The sequence below is a fragment of the Aedes albopictus genome, chromosome 2 (assembly GCF_035046485.1).
Source record: "Aedes albopictus strain Foshan chromosome 2, AalbF5, whole genome shotgun sequence".
NCBI classification, from domain to species: domain Eukaryota; kingdom Metazoa; phylum Arthropoda; class Insecta; order Diptera; family Culicidae; genus Aedes; species Aedes albopictus.
In genome coordinates, this window is record NC_085137.1 from 38,283,338 (window position 1) to 38,305,055 (window position 21,718).

At 40.9% G+C, this 21,718-nt stretch overlaps 1 protein-coding gene across 1 annotated transcript in view; it reads right to left on the bottom strand.

Moving 5' to 3' along the window:
• Positions 1-1,775: 1,775 nt before the first annotated feature.
• LOC109421249 (centaurin-gamma-1A) overlaps positions 1,776-21,718 on the bottom strand; it is a 560,936-nt gene continuing 540,993 nt past the window's right edge. Inside the window, exons 5-9 of the mRNA XM_029854525.2 lie at positions 13,793-15,103; positions 13,495-13,734; positions 13,308-13,425; positions 3,847-4,204; positions 1,776-3,788 (exon numbers count right to left, since the gene is read on the bottom strand). Of these exons, the coding sequence (XP_029710385.2) occupies positions 3,525-3,788; positions 3,847-4,204; positions 13,308-13,425; positions 13,495-13,734; positions 13,793-15,103 (2,291 nt within the window). The 3' untranslated portion in view covers positions 1,776-3,524. The remainder of the gene's footprint in view (positions 3,789-3,846; positions 4,205-13,307; positions 13,426-13,494; positions 13,735-13,792; positions 15,104-21,718) is intronic.

The following is a 21,718-nucleotide window of genomic DNA, read 5'->3' on the forward strand; positions in this document are numbered from 1 at the left end:
CACCTAATGAAGGGCATATCAAGGTATGGTAGTATTTAAATACCTTGATATGTTATTCACTTGTTATATTCTTCTGCTCGGGTGAGACTCGAACTCACGACTCCCAATTCGCTAGACGGGCGCTTCTATCGAATCCATCCACTCCGAGCAGATATATTGAATTTATTCGTGTTTTATATTTATTTTTTCCTACTGTGCATCGGGGGCAGACAGTACCATTATAGTTAGATTACTTCGAAGATTTTAAGCGAAATTCTTGAAGATACATTCCTTATAGGATGTTTGATGCTGTGGACATTCATAGCATTGAAAGTAGAATTTTGGAACTGCTGCGGTGCACTTGTCAAGGCTTCGCGGTGCACCAAGTGCACCGCGGTGCACGATTTGAAAACCGCTGGTGTATTACATACTGTATATTGAGTTTTCCAAAGATTTTTTCTTGCTATAGAAAACAAAAGAATAATGATTTTGTTTGTTTAGATCAAGTTATTAGCGAAAGAGAGAGAGTCGTCAAAGAGAAATCGATCAAGTCAATTAGGCCCTTATGAAAAATCATTGTCGAGATGGTCTAATTTCACTATTATATTCGGTTAAGGCCGATTTCTTCACCTCGGCTTAACCGGTAAGCCAGGCTTACCCATATATGTAGTTAAACCTGGTTTAACCCTTTCCTTCCCACGACTTTGAACGACTATATCTATGCCAAAAAAGCGTTTCCGAAAAAAGTGGTAGAACAAAAGTTATTGCAAATTGGTTAAATTTTTCAAAATCAATGAAAAAAATTTTGGTTAGAAATCAAAAGGTTTTTGATTGTTTATCAATAGTTCAACTATTGAAACAATTAGTTAGTAGTTGGGTTAACCTTATGAGGTTATAACCATATTCTAAAAATTATTGCATCTTATTCATCTAATTTCGTTTGTCCGGAGTTCGTAGAAAATCGATGGTGCTCTAGAGCAACCATGGGAAGTAGAGGGTTAACGCTTTAGCCAGGGTGAAGAAATCGGCCCTTAGAGTCTTTATATAATGATTCCAATCCGACATTTCTTTTGTTTAAAGATTAAAGATTACTTAGTTCCTCTTCATCTTTTGCAAAGCGTTGTTCCCCTTTTCTCTTGTGGTTAACTATCATAATAATATTGAAGAGTTTTGTATGTAACCATTCTAGAAGATTCTTATAGTTCTTCTGCTGTTTTTATATATTCGTCCAACAAGGTCATATGCATCTGCTTATATCGATCACAGTTGGTTTGCTGGGTTCTCTATAGAATTCTTTCAACATTTCCCCCTTCTCTGTTGAGAAGGTGTTATGTATATTGTCTGTAAGAGATTCCTCGTCGGATACTTTCCAAGAGGAAATCCTACCCGTTTAGTATTTGACTGCACAGTGTAAGATCAAGTACTTATTATCGCCTAGCTAGCAAAAGTTCGTTTGTTTCCCATATTGCATATATCAATGTTATTAGCAGAAATATATATATATATATATATATATATATATATATATATATATATATATTCTAAAAAGGACTCACCTAGTTTGTTGACTTTTCCACACAGTGTGGTGAGCGTTGCCGATGATGAACTGTTGACAAACTCTATGACCAGGTACGGCGGAGTTTCTTCTTCATCATCAGCAAAGTAAGCGGATATTACATTCATTTTATATCAACTATGGCCTTAACAACGATTATCCGTTCGTTAACTAGGTCTTACCCGCATGGAAAAAAGGATTCTTCATAACTTGAGTCCGCAAAGCTCTCACCTCCCAACCATTTCAAATATTTTCACATAATTTTCGCTTTTATTTTCTGCCATTTTGTAACTCCTTCTTTTTCCACTACGCTTCTTTACACAGTCGCACACTCGCGTCCTCCACTACTGTCGGATTTGCATTCACCACCACCTCCACCATTTTACTGTGGAGGTCAAACATAATTTCGCTATAACTTTATCCGCGCCGGTGTTGTTGCTGATATTAGACCCCAATCGTGTGGTCAGCTGTTACGCTGATGATGGTTACATGCTGCTGGTAGCTTTCATAAATGTTGTTGGTTTTGCATCACTATCCTACTTGTTTGCTGCTGCTGCATTACACAATATGTACTAGTCAATGCGGGATCAGGGACGCGCGGGAAAAGTGTTGTGTTGGGGATTCATCTATCATATACTTTGCGGTTTTTTTTTTCTTTTACTTGAACTCTGTGTCTAACGCGGAGAGGAAATGCCATCATTATGCCCTTTTTGCGGAAGGGGAACTGCCTAAACTGCTGTTAAATTACTATATTTAATAGGATCTGCTTTTGTTTTTGTTCTGTTCTCGATACTATATGAATGTTTCAACTAACGCTGCCTATTTGTTCTGATTCTAGTAAAGGTAGTGATCGATTGTTAAGGGTGCTCTTTTTTTAACTACGTCATTGTTACGCATGAATAATTTTGTTTTGTTTAATAATGGTTTGCTAAACGTAACTGCTATGTTATTTCTGAAAAGCATTTCCGATAAGTTTTGTTTTCTTTAAAGTTTGCTGATTTTGTTTAAGAATACGATTTTTCTGCACACTACAATTTGGCATTCTTTGGGGGATCAATAATCTATGAAAGTTTAGGATAATAAGTGGAACGAACAAAAGAAAATGACTCCTAGTTGATATGGATTCGATTAGGTAGAAACAACATAAACTAAATAACAAGAAATTGGAACTATAAAAAGCAATAATGGTATAAAGGGTTGGGAATTCGTGGAATAGTGATCAAATCAACAGTGTACTGTGTGGTGATAATTGTTTTAAGTAGACGGTGCGATCTTGATCTATGCTTATCAAGCCAATTATGATTAGTTATTACAAACATCCAGGAAGACTACGGCCTTTTACGGTACAAGGTTTCAAACATAAAATGTTCTAACTTTTGTGAAAACTTGTTCCGCAAAAAACCCCTAACTTTCCTGGATGTTAAGCTTCTACAACTAAACCGTTCAGTTCAATATACAATACAGGTCCATTCGAGTGTTTAAGCATTATTATTTACAGAAAAAATATGTAAACAAATCCAACATAAAATTAGTCTCAGGAAAAATCTTTTACATAAAACAACAAATTTTGAACATTTGAACCGCGTCTCTTACACGTCTAAAAGGGTTAAATCCGTCAGCTCGGTCTCGCAACTTAAACAACTAGCGGGGGGATCCGGGGGAATTCAGTTTGGGAGTTTTCATTAAATAAATTGGTACCTTTGCCTCGCTTACAACATAACTACTACTCTGTGTGTACGATAAATAAAACCAGATCAATTTAGGTATCCGTCCGTATTTTCCTGATGAATATTTTGTCATTTCCACATTCTTCTAAATAGAGGGATCACATTGTTTTCGCGTTTGCTTTTGCTTGTTCAACAAGGCTGGGGCGGGTGGTGCGCCCTTTCCGGACGACACTCACTCACCTAGCGCATTCGAAATTTTCAAACTAGGTTTTCGTCTAAATTTGCTACGCGCACGCACCGCCTTCACTTGCCACCTACTTGCCTCAAATGATGTTCGAGGAAAACTTCTCGAACGTACCCTGGTCGATGGTTTCTCTCCGCCGGGGAAGGGTGCCGCTGGCCGTGAACGGCGCCGGATCCGTACAGCCGAGGCTGGTCAGCAGCTCGACCAGCGCCGAGGTCGTTTCCACATTGACGTGGTGCGGGGTATTGCTTGCTTGACGGGCCGCGGCCAGCGAGTTGGCCGCCTTGGCGTACGTCAGACACGATCGGCCCTCGTGGTCGATGTGCTTCAGGTTGGCGTGGTGCTGCAAATGAAGACGGGTTATTGTTGGAGAAGTCTTGGAAACTATCGACCTAACTTACCCAAATCAACAGCTGCGAAATGGCCAGATTTCCAATCGCGCACGCCAGATGCAGTGGCGTCCGCAGATCCCGGCTGCTCACCGTGGAGTTGATGTGTTCGGCACTGGCATTGGCCAGCAGGATGATGATCGCCTTCATGTCAGACCGAACGACGGCTTCCCGCAGCTGATGGCCAATTGGCGGTGTCGCGCTGAATGTGGGCAGGAACTCTTTCGCTTCGTACTTTAGCCGGATCCAGCTTTCCTTCTCCTCCCGAGAGCTGGCCGGGGTGGGTTTCACCCGACCGCGGGTATTGGATTCCCACACCGAGTTGGCGAGACTGTTGCCGATGGCGAGCATCACGCTGAGGTGGCCAGGACTGTAAGAATCGAAGTGGAAATGATGGAAACCAATCAGTAAGAGTCACATTGTCGGCCGCAGAGCCCTAGAAAAACTCTTAGAAGTAGAACAATCTCTGGAGGAGTCCTTTAAAAATCAGTGGATAACTTCAGGAAGGATTTAATGGAGAAAAAACAATAATACCAGGATACATTCCTGAAAGAATCGTAGGACAAAGGATTTTTTTTTTGCAGGAGCTGCAGAAGTATTCTTGAAAGAATTCATGGATGGATTCCTAAACAAATCCGTGGATGAACTCCTAGAAGATTTCTCGAAGATAGGGGTATTAGGGGCATAATGGACACCCTAAGCATATGAGCATGTTAGACCTGTATAACCGACAAAAACTTAACATATTATCAGTTGGCTTACAACTTTAACTTGTTCAATCTTTTACAGCTGGTAGAATGTCATTATTGTGGAGAAATAATGAATTGAAAACCGTGTGTTTTTTGGGGCTGGTAGGTAAGGTACGGGGCGAAATGGACACCCATCGGGGCATAATGGACACCCCTGCATATTTTATGCTGTATCTTTGAGAATTTCGACCAGTTAAGCAATTTGCCAACGGAGATCAATACCACAGATATAATACTCCATCTTAGACGAGTTTACATAACATCAAAGATAATTAAATAAATTTTAGGCTAAAACAATCGGATTGATTTTTTTTTCAAACTCTCTAAAACGCCTAACAGTATGCAACGCGCGTACATCCATTCATAATTGCCAGTGTTCCGAATAGACTACAACATTGAAATTGCTATTTTGGGTAAGTTCTGATCAAAAATGTAATACTGCATCCATTGCTAAATCTGCGAATACATGTAGATAAGCTAAAAGTTCACTAGTTTGTATGGTGGACACACTCAATCACTCGTAATACCTTATTTGCTGCTGCTTCGAAATTATAAGAAATCCACCATATGAAAAACATACTTCAATTTCACTGATATTTTGGTTATTTTAAAGGAATATAAATGGTACTTTTGATAAATAGAACAATGACTTGTTCCTTTACACTTATGCATTGAAAGTTTTACATAAAAGTCAACGGTTTCGGCAAAACCAGGGGTGTCCATTTCGCCCCGGGTGTCCATTATGCCCCTAATCCCCCTAATTGTGAAAAACTTCCTTGTTGACTTCTTGGAAAATTTTCTGGCTTATGTATGTTTCCCTCTAAAATAATCTTGAAGAATTACAATACAAATCACTGGAGGAATTCCACGAAATCTTCAAGTAATCCTGGACAAATTCTTGGGTGCATCCTCTGAAAAGATGATGAAAGGATTTCTGAAATTTCTGAAGGAATTTCTGAATAAACTTTTGAAGAGATCCCGAAAGGAGTTTCTGAAGAAATCACCAGAAGATTTCCTGCAGCAATCCCTGGAAGAAATCCCGGAGCAATCCCTGGGAAATTCCTGGAAAGGAATTTCCGAAGAAATCGCCAGAAGAATACCTGCAAAAATCTCTGAGAAATTTCTGGAAAATTCCTAGAGAAATCTCTGAAGCTATGCTGTGGACAAATTCATGGAGGAATGTCTGCAGTAATGCCTGGATGAAACTCTGGAATAAACCATGGAGGAATTCCAGGGATTCCTCTAGAATTTTAGAATTCCTAGAGGAATTCTGAAAGGAATCCTCGGAGTCATTTCAGAAAAAAACTCTTGGAGAGTTATTGGAGGAATTTCTACAGAAATTTCAGGAGGAAACCATGGAGGAATCCCCGGAGGAATCCCTGAAGAAATGCCTGGAGGAACTTTGGGACAAAGTCCTGACGGAATCTCTGGGGAAAATTGAGGAGGAGCCGTAAAGGAACCTTTGTAAAATTTTTTGAAGGTCTACCTGGAGGATTTCCTATAGGAATCCTTGGAGGAATTCCTGGGTGAATTTCCGGAGGCATCTCTAAAAGAACTCTGGATGAATCTTTAGAGAAATTCCTGGAGCAATTCTCTGAGGAATTTGTGAAGGAATTTCTGGCGGAATCCTTGAAGGCACTTCTGGAGGAATCCCTGGAGAAATGCCTGAGGAAACTCGTAGAGAAATCCCTGCAGGAATTCCGGGAGAAATCCCTTAAGCAATTCTTGGAAGAATCTCTGGAGCAACCCATGGAAAAATTCCTGAATAAATTACCGAAGGAATACCTAAGGAAATTTCTGGTGGAATTCTTGGATGAATCCCTGAAGCAATTCCTGGAGGAATATCTGGAGGAATTCCTGGAGAAACCTCTAGAGGAGTTTTGGGAGGAATCCCTGGAAAAAACTTGGAGGACGGAATTTTTTAGAGAAATTTGTGGAGAAATCCCGGGAGGAATCCTTCAAGCAATTCCTGGAGAATCTCTGGAGGAATTATGGAAGAACTCTCGAAGGAATCCCAAGAGAAACTCCTGAACGAATTCCTGGAGGATTTCTTGAAGAAACTCTTGGACGTATTGCAGTGGAAATTTCTGAAGGAATTACTGTACGAATTTCTGAGCGAATTGTCATACGAATTTCTGAGGAAATTGCTGGAGGAGTCCCCGAAAAAAATCTAGGATGAAATTCTGTAGGAATGCCTAGCGGAATTCTTTTCTTTTATTACTTTTTATTATTACTACTTTGTTTTCAATACAAATCGTACAGACTGATACTTAATCTAATTTGGTAACTTATTCCTAAAATTTTGCTTCGTCATACTAAATTCAAACAAGCTGCTAACTTCGTTGAATACCCGAATGCAGAAACTCAAAGGGTTATAGTGGCCGTAGTCTGTTCTATACACAGGAACAATAAAGAAATCGTTGTGACGTAATTGACGCATCGGTGCATTCAACGAGAGTTGCAGCAGAAGATCCAGACTGTCAATATTATTCTCCAAAATATCGAACACGACAAGCTGCTGCAACTTTTTACGAAGATCGGAGAGCAGTTCAAGATCAATTAAACGGCAACGTGTTGGGTAGTCCGAAAGACGTTCAGGATCGTTCCACGGTAGATTGCGAAGCGTAAAGCGTATAAAGCGCCTCTGGATACGTTCGATGCGGATTATCTGTGAAGCGTGGTACGGATTCCAAATCGGGGCTGCTGGAATATGCTACGCACCAGGGCACAAAAAAGTGACTTGGTGGTGGATTACTAAACTGCATGTACGACTAAACGTCATGACCTTGCATTTCTTGCCGTTCATGCCGTTTTCTTGACACCAACACTGCAGCTCGTTTATGTTCATCTGTAGTGAAAGGCAATCTAGAACTGTGGAAATGACTCTGAACATTTTCATGTCGTCAGCGAACAGCAGCTTTCTTGAGGAGATCCGAGTGCACAAATCGTTGTCGTTGATAAATAGCACGAAGATTAGGGGACCTAGGACACTACCTTGCGGAACGCCAGAAGGTATGTCAAAGGAATTCGAGCGTGTAGAATCCACTTTAACGAATGCTTTACGGTGAGAGAGGTACGACAAAAGCCGTTCAGTAAATCAACCAGGAAAACCAATATGTTTGAGTTATTAAATGGCGTACCTGTGAGGAACAGTGTCCAACGCCTTTGAAAAGTCTATGTAGATCAAGTCAACCTGCATTCGGCGTTCCATTTCGTTGAATAGTACGGAAGTGTAGCATAATTGATTTGTGCTAGTAGAGCGATGAGGTACAAATCCATGCTGGAACTCCGAAATTAGTGGTTTAGCCGCGTTGATCACAATATCGTACACTAGAGATTCAAAATTTTTATCCAGGCAGCAAATAATCGAGATACCACGGTAGTTTTCAACATGATTCAGTGTTCCGGTTTTATGAATGGGTATCATGAAGGCGGTTTTCCATAATCTTGCGAAGATTTTTTCGTCTAAGGAACGGTTGAACAACAGCATTACAGGAACCACTAACGAACTGGCACAATTTTTCAGAAGTAACGGCGACAGACCGTCAACGTCGGTGCCTTTTGAAGCGTCCAACTTCGTCAATGTTCGCAGTACATCATCGTAAGAGAAATTGCAAGGCGGTAGATGAACATCATAAGGCGGCACTTGACTAAAGCTTCCTATATGAAGCAGCGGGGATGTCGCCCTGTACACGCTTTGGAAAAAAAAAACTGGAGAACAGATTTGCGGCTTCCTCGGGTGTGCTAGCTGTAACATCGCCGTATGTCACATTGATTAGGACGCGATTATCGTTGGGACTTGACATACTTCCAAAACATCGTTGAGTTTTGCTTGAGGTTGGATTCTTACGTATCCTTGGTAGGTTGATGTGAGCAGTTCAGTGTAAGCAGACTCAACCGAGCGGAGCATATCTCTATTTGCGTTAGATTTATCAGAAAAGAAACGATGACGCACCTTTCTGAGTCTATTTCGCAGATTACGCAATTCAGTCGTCCACCACGGATGTTTTTTGAATGCGTCCAAAGACCGATGACGAGGCACATTCTCAGCTAGAATCTCAGAAAGCTTGTCGTAAAACATGAACATATTTGCGTCGACCGAATTGCCATTTAAATAGTGCTTCCAGTCAACAAATGCCAGTATGGTGTTGAGATGCTCATAATTACAACGCTTGAAGTCAGGATCGGGAGTGTTGGATTTCGAAACGACCTGAGCGAGCACAGAGCTACGGGTGTCTAGTTGCAGTACGAGTGGTAGGTGATAAACGCCTGAAGTTAAAATCGAATGCGGAGATTGCAGTACCTACTTCGAAATCGTCAGGGGAATTCGAGAAAACCAGATCAAGCAAATTTTCGCTAGAGTTGGCAAAGGGATTTAACTGCACTAGACCACACGTCGACAAGGAATCCACAAGAATCAGTTCCGGCCCACTGGAAGCGTTCAAGGCCAGGTATCCGTTGATGTCATCGTCGAAGCATCACTTCAAATGGGGAAGAGTGTTACTAGTATCAATATTACGTCCATATCTGCAGCTAGATCGGCAATCTTCTTTGCAGCCATTCTAGAGAAAACCCATGAGGTATTCCTTTGGAAACCTTGGAGAAACTCCTAGAGGAATATCTGGAGGAATGCCTGAAGAAGTTCCTGTAGGAATTCCAGTATCGAGTATTCCTGGAGGAGTATCCAGAGATATTCCAGAAGGAATTCCTGGAGGACTCTCTTGTGGAGGTCTATGAGAAATCCGTGGTGATATTCCTGGATAAATTCCGGGAGAAATTTCTGTAGGAATTTCTGAGGGATTAACTGGAGGAATTCCTGGAGGCAAGCCTAGAGGAATCCTTGGAGGTATTCCCATCGCAATCCCTAAAGTATTCTCTTGATGAATTCCTGAAGAAATGCCTGGTTTAGTTTCTGGAAGAATGTCTGGAGCAATTCCTATTTAAATTCCTGGTGACATTTATGTAGGAATTCCTGGATTGATCCTTTGAGAAATCCCTGTGAATCAGTGAAAGAATCACTGGAGCAATTTTGTGCGGTTCTGTGGTCGTGCGGCTAGTGTCACCAAGCATGTAGTCACATCGTGCTGAAGAGCGCGGGTTCGCCCGCTACGCCCACGATATCGGTGTACGATAAGAATGAGTAGAGTGTTAGGCCTGTTTATCTGTGGAGCCGACGGATCCTTGATCTTCGCCTCTTCCGGTCAGCCTTCTTGAAGATATCTATACACTTTGCACGGCTGTATGTCGGATTGCGTCTCCTGTTTCATCGACTTGAAACTGAGCGGAAGACAGCTTACTGCATCGGCCGCTACAAACTACAAATCCCCCTCCACAATCCCGCTAGAAATCATGTAATCCTCGTCAGGTTTGGCGTGGATGTTCATCAGTCTCGACAGGACATCTGTATTCCAGAACTTCTCCGTTTGGACACACTCAATGGTGAAGCCGTACAAGAGCAACGTCAACGCCCAACGTCGAAGCCGTCTACACCGGAATATACCCTTTCGTGAGTCGAAGATCCGAATCAGAAATGCGTGATCGGTCTGCCATCGAAACTTCCTGCCGAAACTTATCTAATGAAATTTCTTTACAGCAAGCGCAATGCGCCAATGCTTCGCAATCCGGCATTGTCCATAAACTACGTAGACTGATTTTTGGCCATCTCAGAACCGCCCCCCTCCCCCTCGTAGACTTTTGCCCACACAACATTTTCCAAACTTGCATGGAGCGTAGACTTTGGCCAGACCCCCCAGCCCCCCTGCCCCAGCCTACGTAGTTTATGGACTGTCCCTTGGCTGCAGCCCATGTCCACCTTCACTGAACCGTCGGGGAACCTGTGACTGATAGTCGCTGACGGACGCACACTGGGGCAGAACTGAAAATACATGGAAAAAACCTCTAGCTCGTCGAGATGTCGAGATACTCATTTGGTGTCTTCAGAGAAAATATTTCTATAAACAAGGTCGATATTCTGAGCGGTAGTTAATTTTTCTTACGTTATTCGCATAAAAGTCCTATAAGTCATTTTGGCAAAATTGCATTTTAGCGATATGGTGTTTTCGGCAAAGTTGTTCGGCTATTTATGCTGACAAAGTTTGCTGAAGACGTCAAATTTCCAAAGCCTACTATTCTTGAGATATTAACCGATTTATAAAATACCTACCTAAAATCGAAATTTTGCATTAAAATACGTTTTTAAACAAATTTAATGTCCGTTTTTGAGTTATAATAATGAAAAATACTAAAATAAAACATATATCGAGGAAATTAGTTGGAAAAAATAAAATATGCATTGATTTTATATTCAAAGTTCCCGAAAATCACCCAAAATATATATAGGACGTTCTTGCAGTCCGGCAAGTTCGGGCAAGTGTTTTCTATGGCAATCACCTAAAAAATACATTAGCTTTCGTGTGAAAAATTTTCACAGACATGATATTTAATGATTTTTTTTCTAAATAGATTTCAAAATTTACTGTTTTTGGTAAATTAGTGCAAAATTTATGTTCATAAAATACTACGTTTTAAGATGCCAAGTGAACCATAAAAAGTATAAATACAATCTAGTCATAGATTCAGCTGTTTCTAATCTCCAAACAAATTGTAAAACACAAACATGTCCCAAATGCCGCCAATAAAAGCATGCCTTGATTTTATCATTCGTTAATGATTTGTTCAAACGTAATTGTGTATTTGCGTGATGATTCAACGACTGTTTTACAACACATTCAGATTTTGTAGAGATCTAGACATATATTTGCTTCCTGTGATGGCCACTAATTTGAAAGACAGCTAAATAATAGAGGAATCAAATAACAAAGAATAGCTATTTACTGGTATATTTCTGATGAATTGTTATTAATTTTGCTTAGTACACAAAATATTTAAATATTTAGTACGTACGACTAGGTTAAAATAACTGAAAAGCTTTTCTACATTTTTTTACCCACATGCTTTTGAGTTTTTAGATCATTGAATACATTTATTTATGCTTATAACTCTCCACATTTTTTTAATATCTCTATTAAATAAGGTAATAATAATCATACATTAAAAAAATATTCATGATGTGTGACTGTATAACGCATTGACGAATAATGAAACCAAAGCATGCTTTCACTGGCGTTTGGGACATTTTTGCGTTTTATAATTTGTTCGAAGATTAGAAACAACTAAACCTGTGACTGAATTGCATCTATACTTTTCATGGTTCACTTGGCATCTTAAAACGTAGTATTTTATGAGCATAAATTTTGTACTAATTTACCAAAACAGCAAACTTTGAACTCAATTTGGAAAAAATCATTAAATATCATGTCTGTGAAATTTTTTTACATGAAAGCTAATGCATTTTTTAGGTGATTGCCGATGAAAAAACTTGCCCGAACTTGCCCGACTGCAAGAACGTCCTATATACATTTTGGGTGATTTTCGGGAACTTTCTATATAAAATCAATGCATATTTTATTTTTTCCAACTAATTTCCTCGATATATGTTTTATTTTAGTATTTTTCATTATTATAACTCGAAAACGGACATTAAATTTGTTTAAAAACGTATTTTGATGCAAAAAATCGATTTTAGGTAGGTATTTTATAAATCGGTTAATATCTCAAGAATAGTAGGCTTTGGAAATTTGACGTCTTCAGCAAACTTTGTCAGGATAAATAGCCGAACAACTTTGCCGAAGACACCATATCGCTAAAATGCAATTTTGCCAAAATGACTTATAGGACTTTTATGCGAATAACGTAAGAAAAATTAACTACCGCTCAGAATATCGACCATGTCCATAGAAATATTTTCTCTGAAGACACCAAATCAGTATCTCGACATCTCGATGAGCTAGAGGTTTTTTCCATGTATTTTCAATCCTGCCCCAGTGTGGGACGTACTTCGGCACAGGCATCTTCGCTAGAAGATTTTCAAGCATAACACCTGGGAAAATTCTCCAAATAACTGCAAGGAACAAGGAAGTGTTAGAAGTGTTCCGTGAGAATTTCCAGTGGAACTTCCTGGGGATTTCCAGAAGGAATATCTAGGAGAGATCGCAGAACTAACTTCCGGAAGCATCCTGAGAGAAATATGTGGAACCATTCAAAAAAGAACTTGCAGATTACACACTCAGTTGAGCTCGGCTAATTTCAATTCTTTTACCGAGATTCGCACAACCGAGCGCTCGGCATTCGAAATTTAACTGAGATATCAGCTAAAGTTAAGTTTATTCATAGCAGCACCCATGGGTGCCGCTACCATCAAACATTAAACGTCAAGCGTTTACCCGAGATTTCAGTAATTGAACTTTAACCGAGATTCGAACAGCTGATCTCGGCATTCTGTTTTAAGTGTGTAGTTTTTGAAGCAACTTCTGGATCAAATATCGAAGGAACTTCCTATCCGGAGGAATCTGTCTGGGAGAATTCTCGGAATAACTATTGGAGGAACTTTTGCAAAAGTTCCCGACGGAACATTAAATTTTGGAAGTCATCACGGACAGTTCTATGGGAATCCCTTTTAACATGGGACAACTGTGCTGCACACGGCAGTACATGTTGTCAAAAAAACAGTGTATGAATGACTTTAACCTCAGGTAGAAATAAAAGGTCTCTGGAAGACGGTATCAAAACCCATTCACATATTTTGAGTGATTACTATTATTCTCCGTATTATTTGCGATGAATACGTCAAGATATAATGTACTTTCGTTAAAGATCAATACTTACGGCCACTCATCCAGTCCAAGAGATCGTACTTTGCTGATGTGCGAGCCAAGATTCCGGTGCACTCCGGAACACTCGATACACATTAGCACACCCAGGTTCAAACTGGCCCATTCGGGATCTGAAAATGATGAAATGAACCATTGGAAAACTGACTTGATTTTTAAGATTTCTAAACTCAGTATCTTACTTGGCGAATCACAGTCCACGCAGTACCCATTGCCCGGCACCCGACTCCGGATCGATTGCATTGAAGCGATGTCGCTCGGATTCAGCGGTTTCGACTTGGACGACTCGATCCCCTGCAGGGATTTGAAAATCTCCTGCTCGATGACCGACACCCATTCGTCCCGTTCTTCCGAATTGGATGCCTCGAAGTGCCACTGCTTGTTGTCGAGCGAAACGATGTAAAACTCGAACCCATCGGAATCTGTAATAAAACAGAAGTTAGAAAGACAGCCGGAGGGAAGAATTATAACCGAACCTACCGTCGTATTCGTTGTTCTTCCCCACGCCACTGCTCTTCATTCGCCGGTGCCGCTTCTTCACGTTCGGCGTCTGGGCGTCCAGCTTGCTCGTGTTGCCATCCGAACCGATGAAGCTCTGTGAATTGCTATTGCTGATCACGATGCCCTCGTCGCCGCTGGTTTGCGAGTTGGATTTCACCGGTTCCCGCAGCGTATCGAATGCCGTCAGTAGCACCTTCTCCGTCATTTTGCGATCCTTCGCCAACGAGAGGCCTCCGATTCCTTCGGTTAAGCCGTTGCTTCCGCCGCCCTGCGATCCAGTGGATCCGGTCATTTTCCCGTTGGAGAGCGGAGGCGCAGCCGAATTCGCTCCTCCCGTCAGGGCACTGTTGGTAATGATAGATTTCGAGCCTCTCGGTTTCTGTCCCGGCACCTTGACCGTTACGTACTGTAGGGACACTTCCTTCCCGTGGACATCGTCCATGTAGTCGTGCAACGAGGGATGATAGGTGAGCCGTCCATCGTCGCAAAGCGTGACGTACTTCTTCTTCCACTCTTTGTTCAGCGACTTGCTGCTTCGTTTGTACAGATATCCCTGCTTGATCGGAATGGCCCGGCCGCTGCCGAGTTCGCCATTTTTGATCTTATCCTGTTGTTCCTTCTTCGACGAGGAAGGAATGAACAGATTGGATCTTCGTCGACTTTTTCTCGAAGTGGTCGGTGTTGAAGTGGGCGTCGGCAGTTCTTTATCCTTACCACCCCCTCCGCCACCGGTCCCACCACCCGAGTCTTTGCCAGAAGGTGGGATTAGGCCTAGAGGTTGCAGACCATCGCCGGAGACTGGGTGGCTTGGTGGAACGAACTTCGCGATATTGTTGTTCTCGTTGGTCAGCGCCAGCAAGGCCTGTTGGGATGTTCCGTGCGAAATGGTTCCCCACTTTTGCGAGGGATGCGATTCCCGCTGCGATAGGCTCATATGGCCCGATTCGCTGGCCAACAGTTCAGAACTCACCTTGATCGGAATGTGATGGCTCGACGCGGAAAGAACGTGGTGCCGATGCGGTAGGGTCATTGTCCCTTGGTTCAGCTGCTGCTGCTGTTGCTGTTGCAAATTTGAATTGTGATGACTCGGTGAGGAACTGCTCATCGTGAGTCCACTGGCGGGGCTTCCGGTTCCGGTGGACGAGGAAAATCCATTGGTGGGACTAGGAACGGTCGTCGGGTGAAAGCTGGCCACCCCCAGTCGGGTGCCTTGTGGCGTCGTTGGTCGCGAATTGGTCGGAGTGATGGCCGAACCGGTCGAGAGACGCTGCTGAACAATCTTCTGGCAGGCTGAAATGGGTATGCGAGAAACACGGAATTGCACAGTTAGAAGGATTGAACTTTAGTAAAGTTACGGTTTTATAGAACACCATACAATATCTTCGATAGAAAGGCATATCACGAGACAACGACGATTCAAACATCAGTAACTCGAAAACATAACCAAACCGATTCTGTCCGTCCGAAAACAAAGCGCAATAAAGTACAGGAGCTGCTTTTGCTTGCTTCAAGTTTATGCTTTATGCTGTTCGTGTCCTCTCCACGGCAGCAACACATCGCTGTCGAAGCATTTGTACATAGGTACAGAGTGTATCGAAAAATTACCCGTACAGAGGTACGAAAACATGATTTTTGATCGGTGCATTGATTTAACAGTTTGAATAACCAACTTCCCATAATTCAATTTTTTTCATAGTTTATGACACGTTCAATACTGTAGTAAGAGATTTCGATGAAAATCCAATGGAAATATGGAAGTTCTTCAAAAGAACGTTTTCAAAAGTAACGAATTTTTGCAGAGGTTAGTTTAGAAATTTGATTGGAAATTTCTTTGAGGATCGCTCTCGAAATTCTATCCAAAATACTTCCTTGAACTACCTTCTAAGATTTTTCGGTTTTCTGAGAGTAGAGAGTTGGTAGTAGAAGTAGGTGGACTGGGTAGACTTGATCCCTTTTTCCTAATTTGCTTCCAACTTTAACTTTTTATAATTCAGAACAGGTTTCTTATAATAGAAATTGTATATGAAAATACAATAAAATATTGAATATCAGAACGTTAGGCTATTTGCAGTATTGATCTTATATGTTGTAGAACTAACTTCTTGGCAAACACTTTTGCTTAATAAAAAATTGAGTACTTTTAATTTTTAAACTCTCTGTTCAAAAGAAGGACTGTATGTGTACGTTTTTTTGTCGCCAGTGGAAACGATATGCTGCTTGCATATGTTCCTGCCATGCCGTGCCATGGCTGATATAGCTATAGTACACTCATACAGGACACAAGGTTCCCAACAGCATCCGTTTTGCTGTTACGAATTATGCACGGTGCTGCGCCGTTTGTTATGTTTTGTTTGTTGTTCACCTCTCTCTCCTCTCTACATATACATAACTTATATGCTCCGGACGGACGCTCGGTCGCCTATGTTACTTCCCCCAATTATGCTTTTATTTCGTCGGTTCGTTTGCTTTTGTCTCGGTGCGACTTGGTATTGCAACGTATACCATCAAACGGAAGGATAACAACATAGCAGCATAAATGGTATTGAGTTTGGTTCAGGGAATAATCGGTAGAGGGTGTGTTATCTACATAGCGACGTAACGCAGGGATAAATGCCCACCTAAAAAGGATATGCACCACTTCTAGGCGCTACTTTGGATATCTCTGGTTCATGTATGGAAAGTCTCAATTATTGACAGCATGGACATAAACCTTGTAGGAATACCTGGTAACCCCTAGTGGTATACCTAATAAAATCTCTTGAGATATTTTTGTAAAAACATCCTAAAGAAATCCCCTAATAAAATCCTAAACAATTTTTTAAATGATATCCTGCAGGAATCAAAAAGCTACGCTTGGCGGGATTTTTAAGAAAATACATAGAGGATTTCCCGGCAGAATTCTGGTGAAATCTCTGTGTGAATTTCTGCAGGAATCTATGCAAGAATGTCTTCCAGCCTTCCCGTTAGAATCCTTATAAGAACTCCTGAAAGAATCTTCATATTTCTAAAGGAATTCTTGGAGGATTTTCTTAGATATTCTTAAGAAATCCTTGTAGCTATTTCTGGAAAAGAAATGTCTTGAAGAAATATCTAAACGAATGTGAAGAAATCTTGGGAATTTCCTTGATGATCTCTTATAGAGTTTAATAAGCAATTTTTGGAGAAAATTCTTTAGAAAGGTTCTGAGATAATTATGAAGGACTTCTGCATTTCGGATTCTTAATGTATCCGTGAATCATTATCTAAAAAAAACATGAAGTATTTTTGAGAAAGTTCATGTAAGGTGGATGATTGTTTTTTTCTGGAAAAAAAATCTGGAGGAATCGCTAGAAAAAATAAAGAAAACCGTAGATGAACTTCTGAAACAGTCTATGCAACATTTTTCGAAAGGAATTCTCGAAGCATTTTAAAGGAATCCATGAAACAGCCATGAAGCTATTCGTCCCGAGTAGAGGAAAAAGCTCAATAATAGCATATTTTGATATGGAGATCAGAAAGTGGTGTTTGTTTGTTTGAGATAAGAGGTAAAAGTACTGAAAACAATTTCTCAAATTTACTCCTGAAACGTCATCCTCATAACACATTCAGCTCTTGGCAAGATCTAATCAACAGCAGTGAGCTATTTGATTGATCTTCAAATACCAAATTTTACTATTGGTCAATAGGTTCAAGAACAAATTTTTGATATTATTTTCAGTACTTTTACCTCTTATCTCAATCAAACCAATATCACGTTTTGATCGTTAGTACACGACCTCTACCCGGGGTGCTACTGCAAAACTTTCTTAGAGAGTTCTTGGATAAATTTTTGAAGGGCATTCTAAAGTCTAAAGGAATCCCTAGAAGAAAGAATTACTGACCGAATTTCTTGAGGATTTCCTGGATGATTTTTTAAAATGAATCTACGAGTAGTTTCCAAAGAAGTCTCCGAAAGAATTTCGTGAGGAATCACTGAGAGATTTTTTTCGGGAACTCGTGAAAGATTTTTAAAATGAATCCTAGGATGGATTTCAGCAAGGCTGCATGAAGGAATTATTAAAAAGTCTGTGGAAGTTTTTTTCAAAGTAATCCTTTCTGAAGAAATTATTAGTTGAATTTAATATAAAAGCCATGGTTTCACGTTCACATAATTTTGACTTTTTTTTTTTCAGAATAATTACTGCCAGTCTTGCGGTCGTCAAGCTGTATGAAGCTTTTCTGAACGACGATTTTGCTAACAACACCTTCATAGAAGCTTAAATTCACGAAAACCTAAATAAGCCGCCCTGACAGGTGTCTAACAAGCTCTTTATGTGTCATAGTTTGCGGAAATTTTACACACCATTTTAGATAAAATGTTTGAAAGTTTTGTTTTGCTACTTCCGCAAAAAAATCAAAACTTTGATGTGAAACCATTGAACTATTGAAATATTAGAAATCAGCAGTTCGTTTTAACCTTCCGTAACTCGCGCGGTCGACTACCTGCGTCAGCACCACGCTAATGCTGAGTACAAAAAGCGAAATTTTTTCAACGTGTTGTACAAAATACAACAGCGCGATCGCTCGAGGGTTAAAAGCAAAACTGAAGTTTTTTCTTTTTTGAATAGTTTCTGCGATGAAATCAACATGAGTTTTCTTACAAATATATTGAGAAATTTTTTTTTTTTCAAAAATAGAAAAAAATTTTGGTGCGCCGCGATATTTTTGAAAATTTCAAAAAGTTTGGGAACCTCTGCCAAGGCAGTTGCTATGAGATTTTTTGGTGAAATCCTTGGAAGATCGTTTGAGAGAATGCTTAAAGGAATTTCCTATGGATTTTTCGGAAAAAAAATCATGAAAATCACGAATAAATAGGGTAAATCTCTGAAGGATTTTCTAACGAAATCCCTGCAGGAATTTCTGCAGAAACTCGTACACAACTTCGTAGGCAATCGCTTGAGAAACCTCTGGAAGAATCCCTAGTGGAAGTTCTGGAGAAATTGGAAGTTGCTATGGGAATTTCTGGCGAAATCCGTGGAAGAATTTCCAAAGTAACCTAACCTCAGTACAAATTTTTGAAGAACTTTTGAAACATTTTCTGAAAAACTCTGGAATAGTTTCTGATGCCATTAGCTGACAGAATCTCTGAAGAATTCTGTCTTTGATGAATGTCTAGAGAAATTCCTGAAGGAATCTCTGAACGAATTTTTGAAAGAAATCCTGGAAGAATTTCTGCTCAAATTCATGAATAATTTTTTGAAAAAAAAAATGGAAGAATTTCAGCAGTAAATGATGCAAGATGCTCTTAAAGAATTTGTAGAATAGGAAGAATTTCTAAACAAATTCCAGAAGGAATTTTCCGAATGAATCCATGCAAGATATTTTCAAAGGAATCCCTGAATGAAATTCTGAACTTTCCGAATTTTTGGGACATTTATGCAAATAACGTTATTGGGTTTCTCATTAATGTTTAGACTACTGTGATAATTAAGGAATCCACTGAATCATCATTTCCCAGCAAAATTTCACACTAATCAAGCATATTTTGTTTACATGTTGTGCATCCGACGCCCCTGTCTTGAACTCAACCGAACTTGTCCATGCCAGCCGCTGCGAAGTCGTGTGCGAAATTCGACTGTGCTAATAATGAATTTAGGCCGAGTCTAAATGGGTGCAAATGTCGCAATATTGTGTTTGGCGGGTGGTGAGAGCAACATCGTTCTTCTGGAAGATGCTACCGTCCATCAACCTGGTCCCATCGAGATGATACTAGGGATGGAAGCTTACTACGAGCTCGTCGAGGATGATCTGATTCTGCTAGGACTCGATATACCTATGCTGCAGAAAACTGTGCTCGGATGGGTTATGGATGGCAAGGATCGTCACCGAGAGTCAGCTTTGTCCACATCAGTAGTATGTATAAGTTCTTCTAAGGCCAGTTGTCACGATTCTGGGACGTTGAATCTGAATCGGTGGTGGCAGAGAATTGAGCTTCACAAAGCGTCTTTTCGACCGAGAGATTGCTGCTGAATTGACAAGCAGCGATCTTTCCATTGAAAAGACACTTTGTGAAGCTCACCTCTTTGCCACCACCGTTCGTGACGAACTGGACGTGTTGTAAGCTCAGCTTTCGAAAAGATTTCAACCCTAGGAGATTCTATGCAAATTGCCAGCCGTCGTTTTCTCGCTTTGGAGCGACGCTTGAATGCAAATCCACAACTGAAGCAAGCGTATTCGAACTTTCTTCGAAGAAGTTTCATCGGCAAGGTCATATGGAGGATGTTACTGATTCGGAAGATCTGGATCGCTCGTTCGTATTATCTACCCCACCATTGCATTGCGCTAATATCTGATAGTCTAACTACCAAGCTTCAGGTAGTGCTCTATGACTCGTGCGTCACTAGCACAGAAGTGTCCTCCAACACTCCGAGTGCTTTCATGTCCTCAACGAACATAGTCCAGGTCTCGTGCTCGTAAAGAACCACTGGTGTCAGACATACAGAAAATGAATTGGTCGTCTGATGGTTGTCTGCAGGAGCTCCTATGGCGAAATTCTCCGTCGGAACAAATGTACACCTATCGTTATGTATGGAACTACTTGTGCGCCTTATCTTGCCACCAGATGAAACTATTTGGAGAAACTACCCACCTTCAAGCTGCTAAGGCAGTTTCCAAGAAGTCCCATATGGATGACCAGCGTGAACGAAGTAACTGAAGGATAGCAGCACTGCAGTCAGCTGTTGGATCTTCTTCAAAGCCAATATATGAATTTGAACGATTTGAACGCACTGCCCTACAGTTCTCGAACAAATCTACTTCCGAGTTACGTGACGATCTGGAAGCTTCCACTCTGATCAAAAGCAAAGCTGTTCAAACCACTAGGACTTGCCGGACCGGTAATAGTCCAAGCCAGAATCTGTGTACACGATGTCTAGAGAAGCCAGAAAGGATGGTACAAATCTCTGGTTGACGATCTGCAATAACGATGGCACAAGTTCCGAGAACACCTTATATCGCTCACCGGAATCTTTCCGTTCAGCGATGGGTAGCAGCTGTAGTCGAACCATCCTCAACTCAAAACCATGGATTCGGCATTGCCTCGTCGAACGTGTACGAAGCCTGCCTTTACAAATGCGTTACAGCCGACGATAACAGAACCATCAGCGTGAACCTTCTTACCGAAAAATCCGAAGTGGCTCCCCTGGCAGATTCTCGAAAGCAGATACGAGAATTCAAATCCTCATCCATCTTTCGCTTGCTGAGCTGACACTACGGCTATAAATTAGGTTTGAACGTTGTATGATTTTCTTCAAACTTGTTCCTGAGTATGAATTGCTATCCATTACATTTTGAGCCAAATTGTGTGTGACAAACCGGCATACTGAACGAAAGACTGGAAGTCATCCAATTCCCCATGTATTTGGCCTGAAAGCCCGAAACAAACTTCAACTCATTTGCGCCAGCTCTTTTTTAAACCGATTGAGTTGAATCTTTCACAGGTTATTCTGCTCACCCAATCACAATCCTAGTTCCGAGGAATTGTTCGACGTTTTCGTATTTGGGCCAGTCTAATACGCCATGTCCAAGGAAGTCGGATAGATGCAAGTATTCGAAGATCCCCATTTAATTCGAACCCTAGTAATTGCATCCAACGTCGTACTGGATGTTTGATTACTATCGAAATGCATGTAGTCCTTCGATGCCTTATTGGAATCACATAGTGAGAATTATTCCGGTAAGCGAGTACGTGGCCGGCTCCGTAATGTTTCGGTTCCGGATGACCAGAAATATCCATTTGTTTTGCCATTCGAATACCCATATAGTACACTAGATGCTGCTGCGTGCAGTACTCCAGCTACTAATCTCAAGTCTCCTCCATGTTAGGGGCGGTTGATCGACGTCCGTGTACCAGGAAAATACTCTTAGCTTTACTGTCCACTATGATGT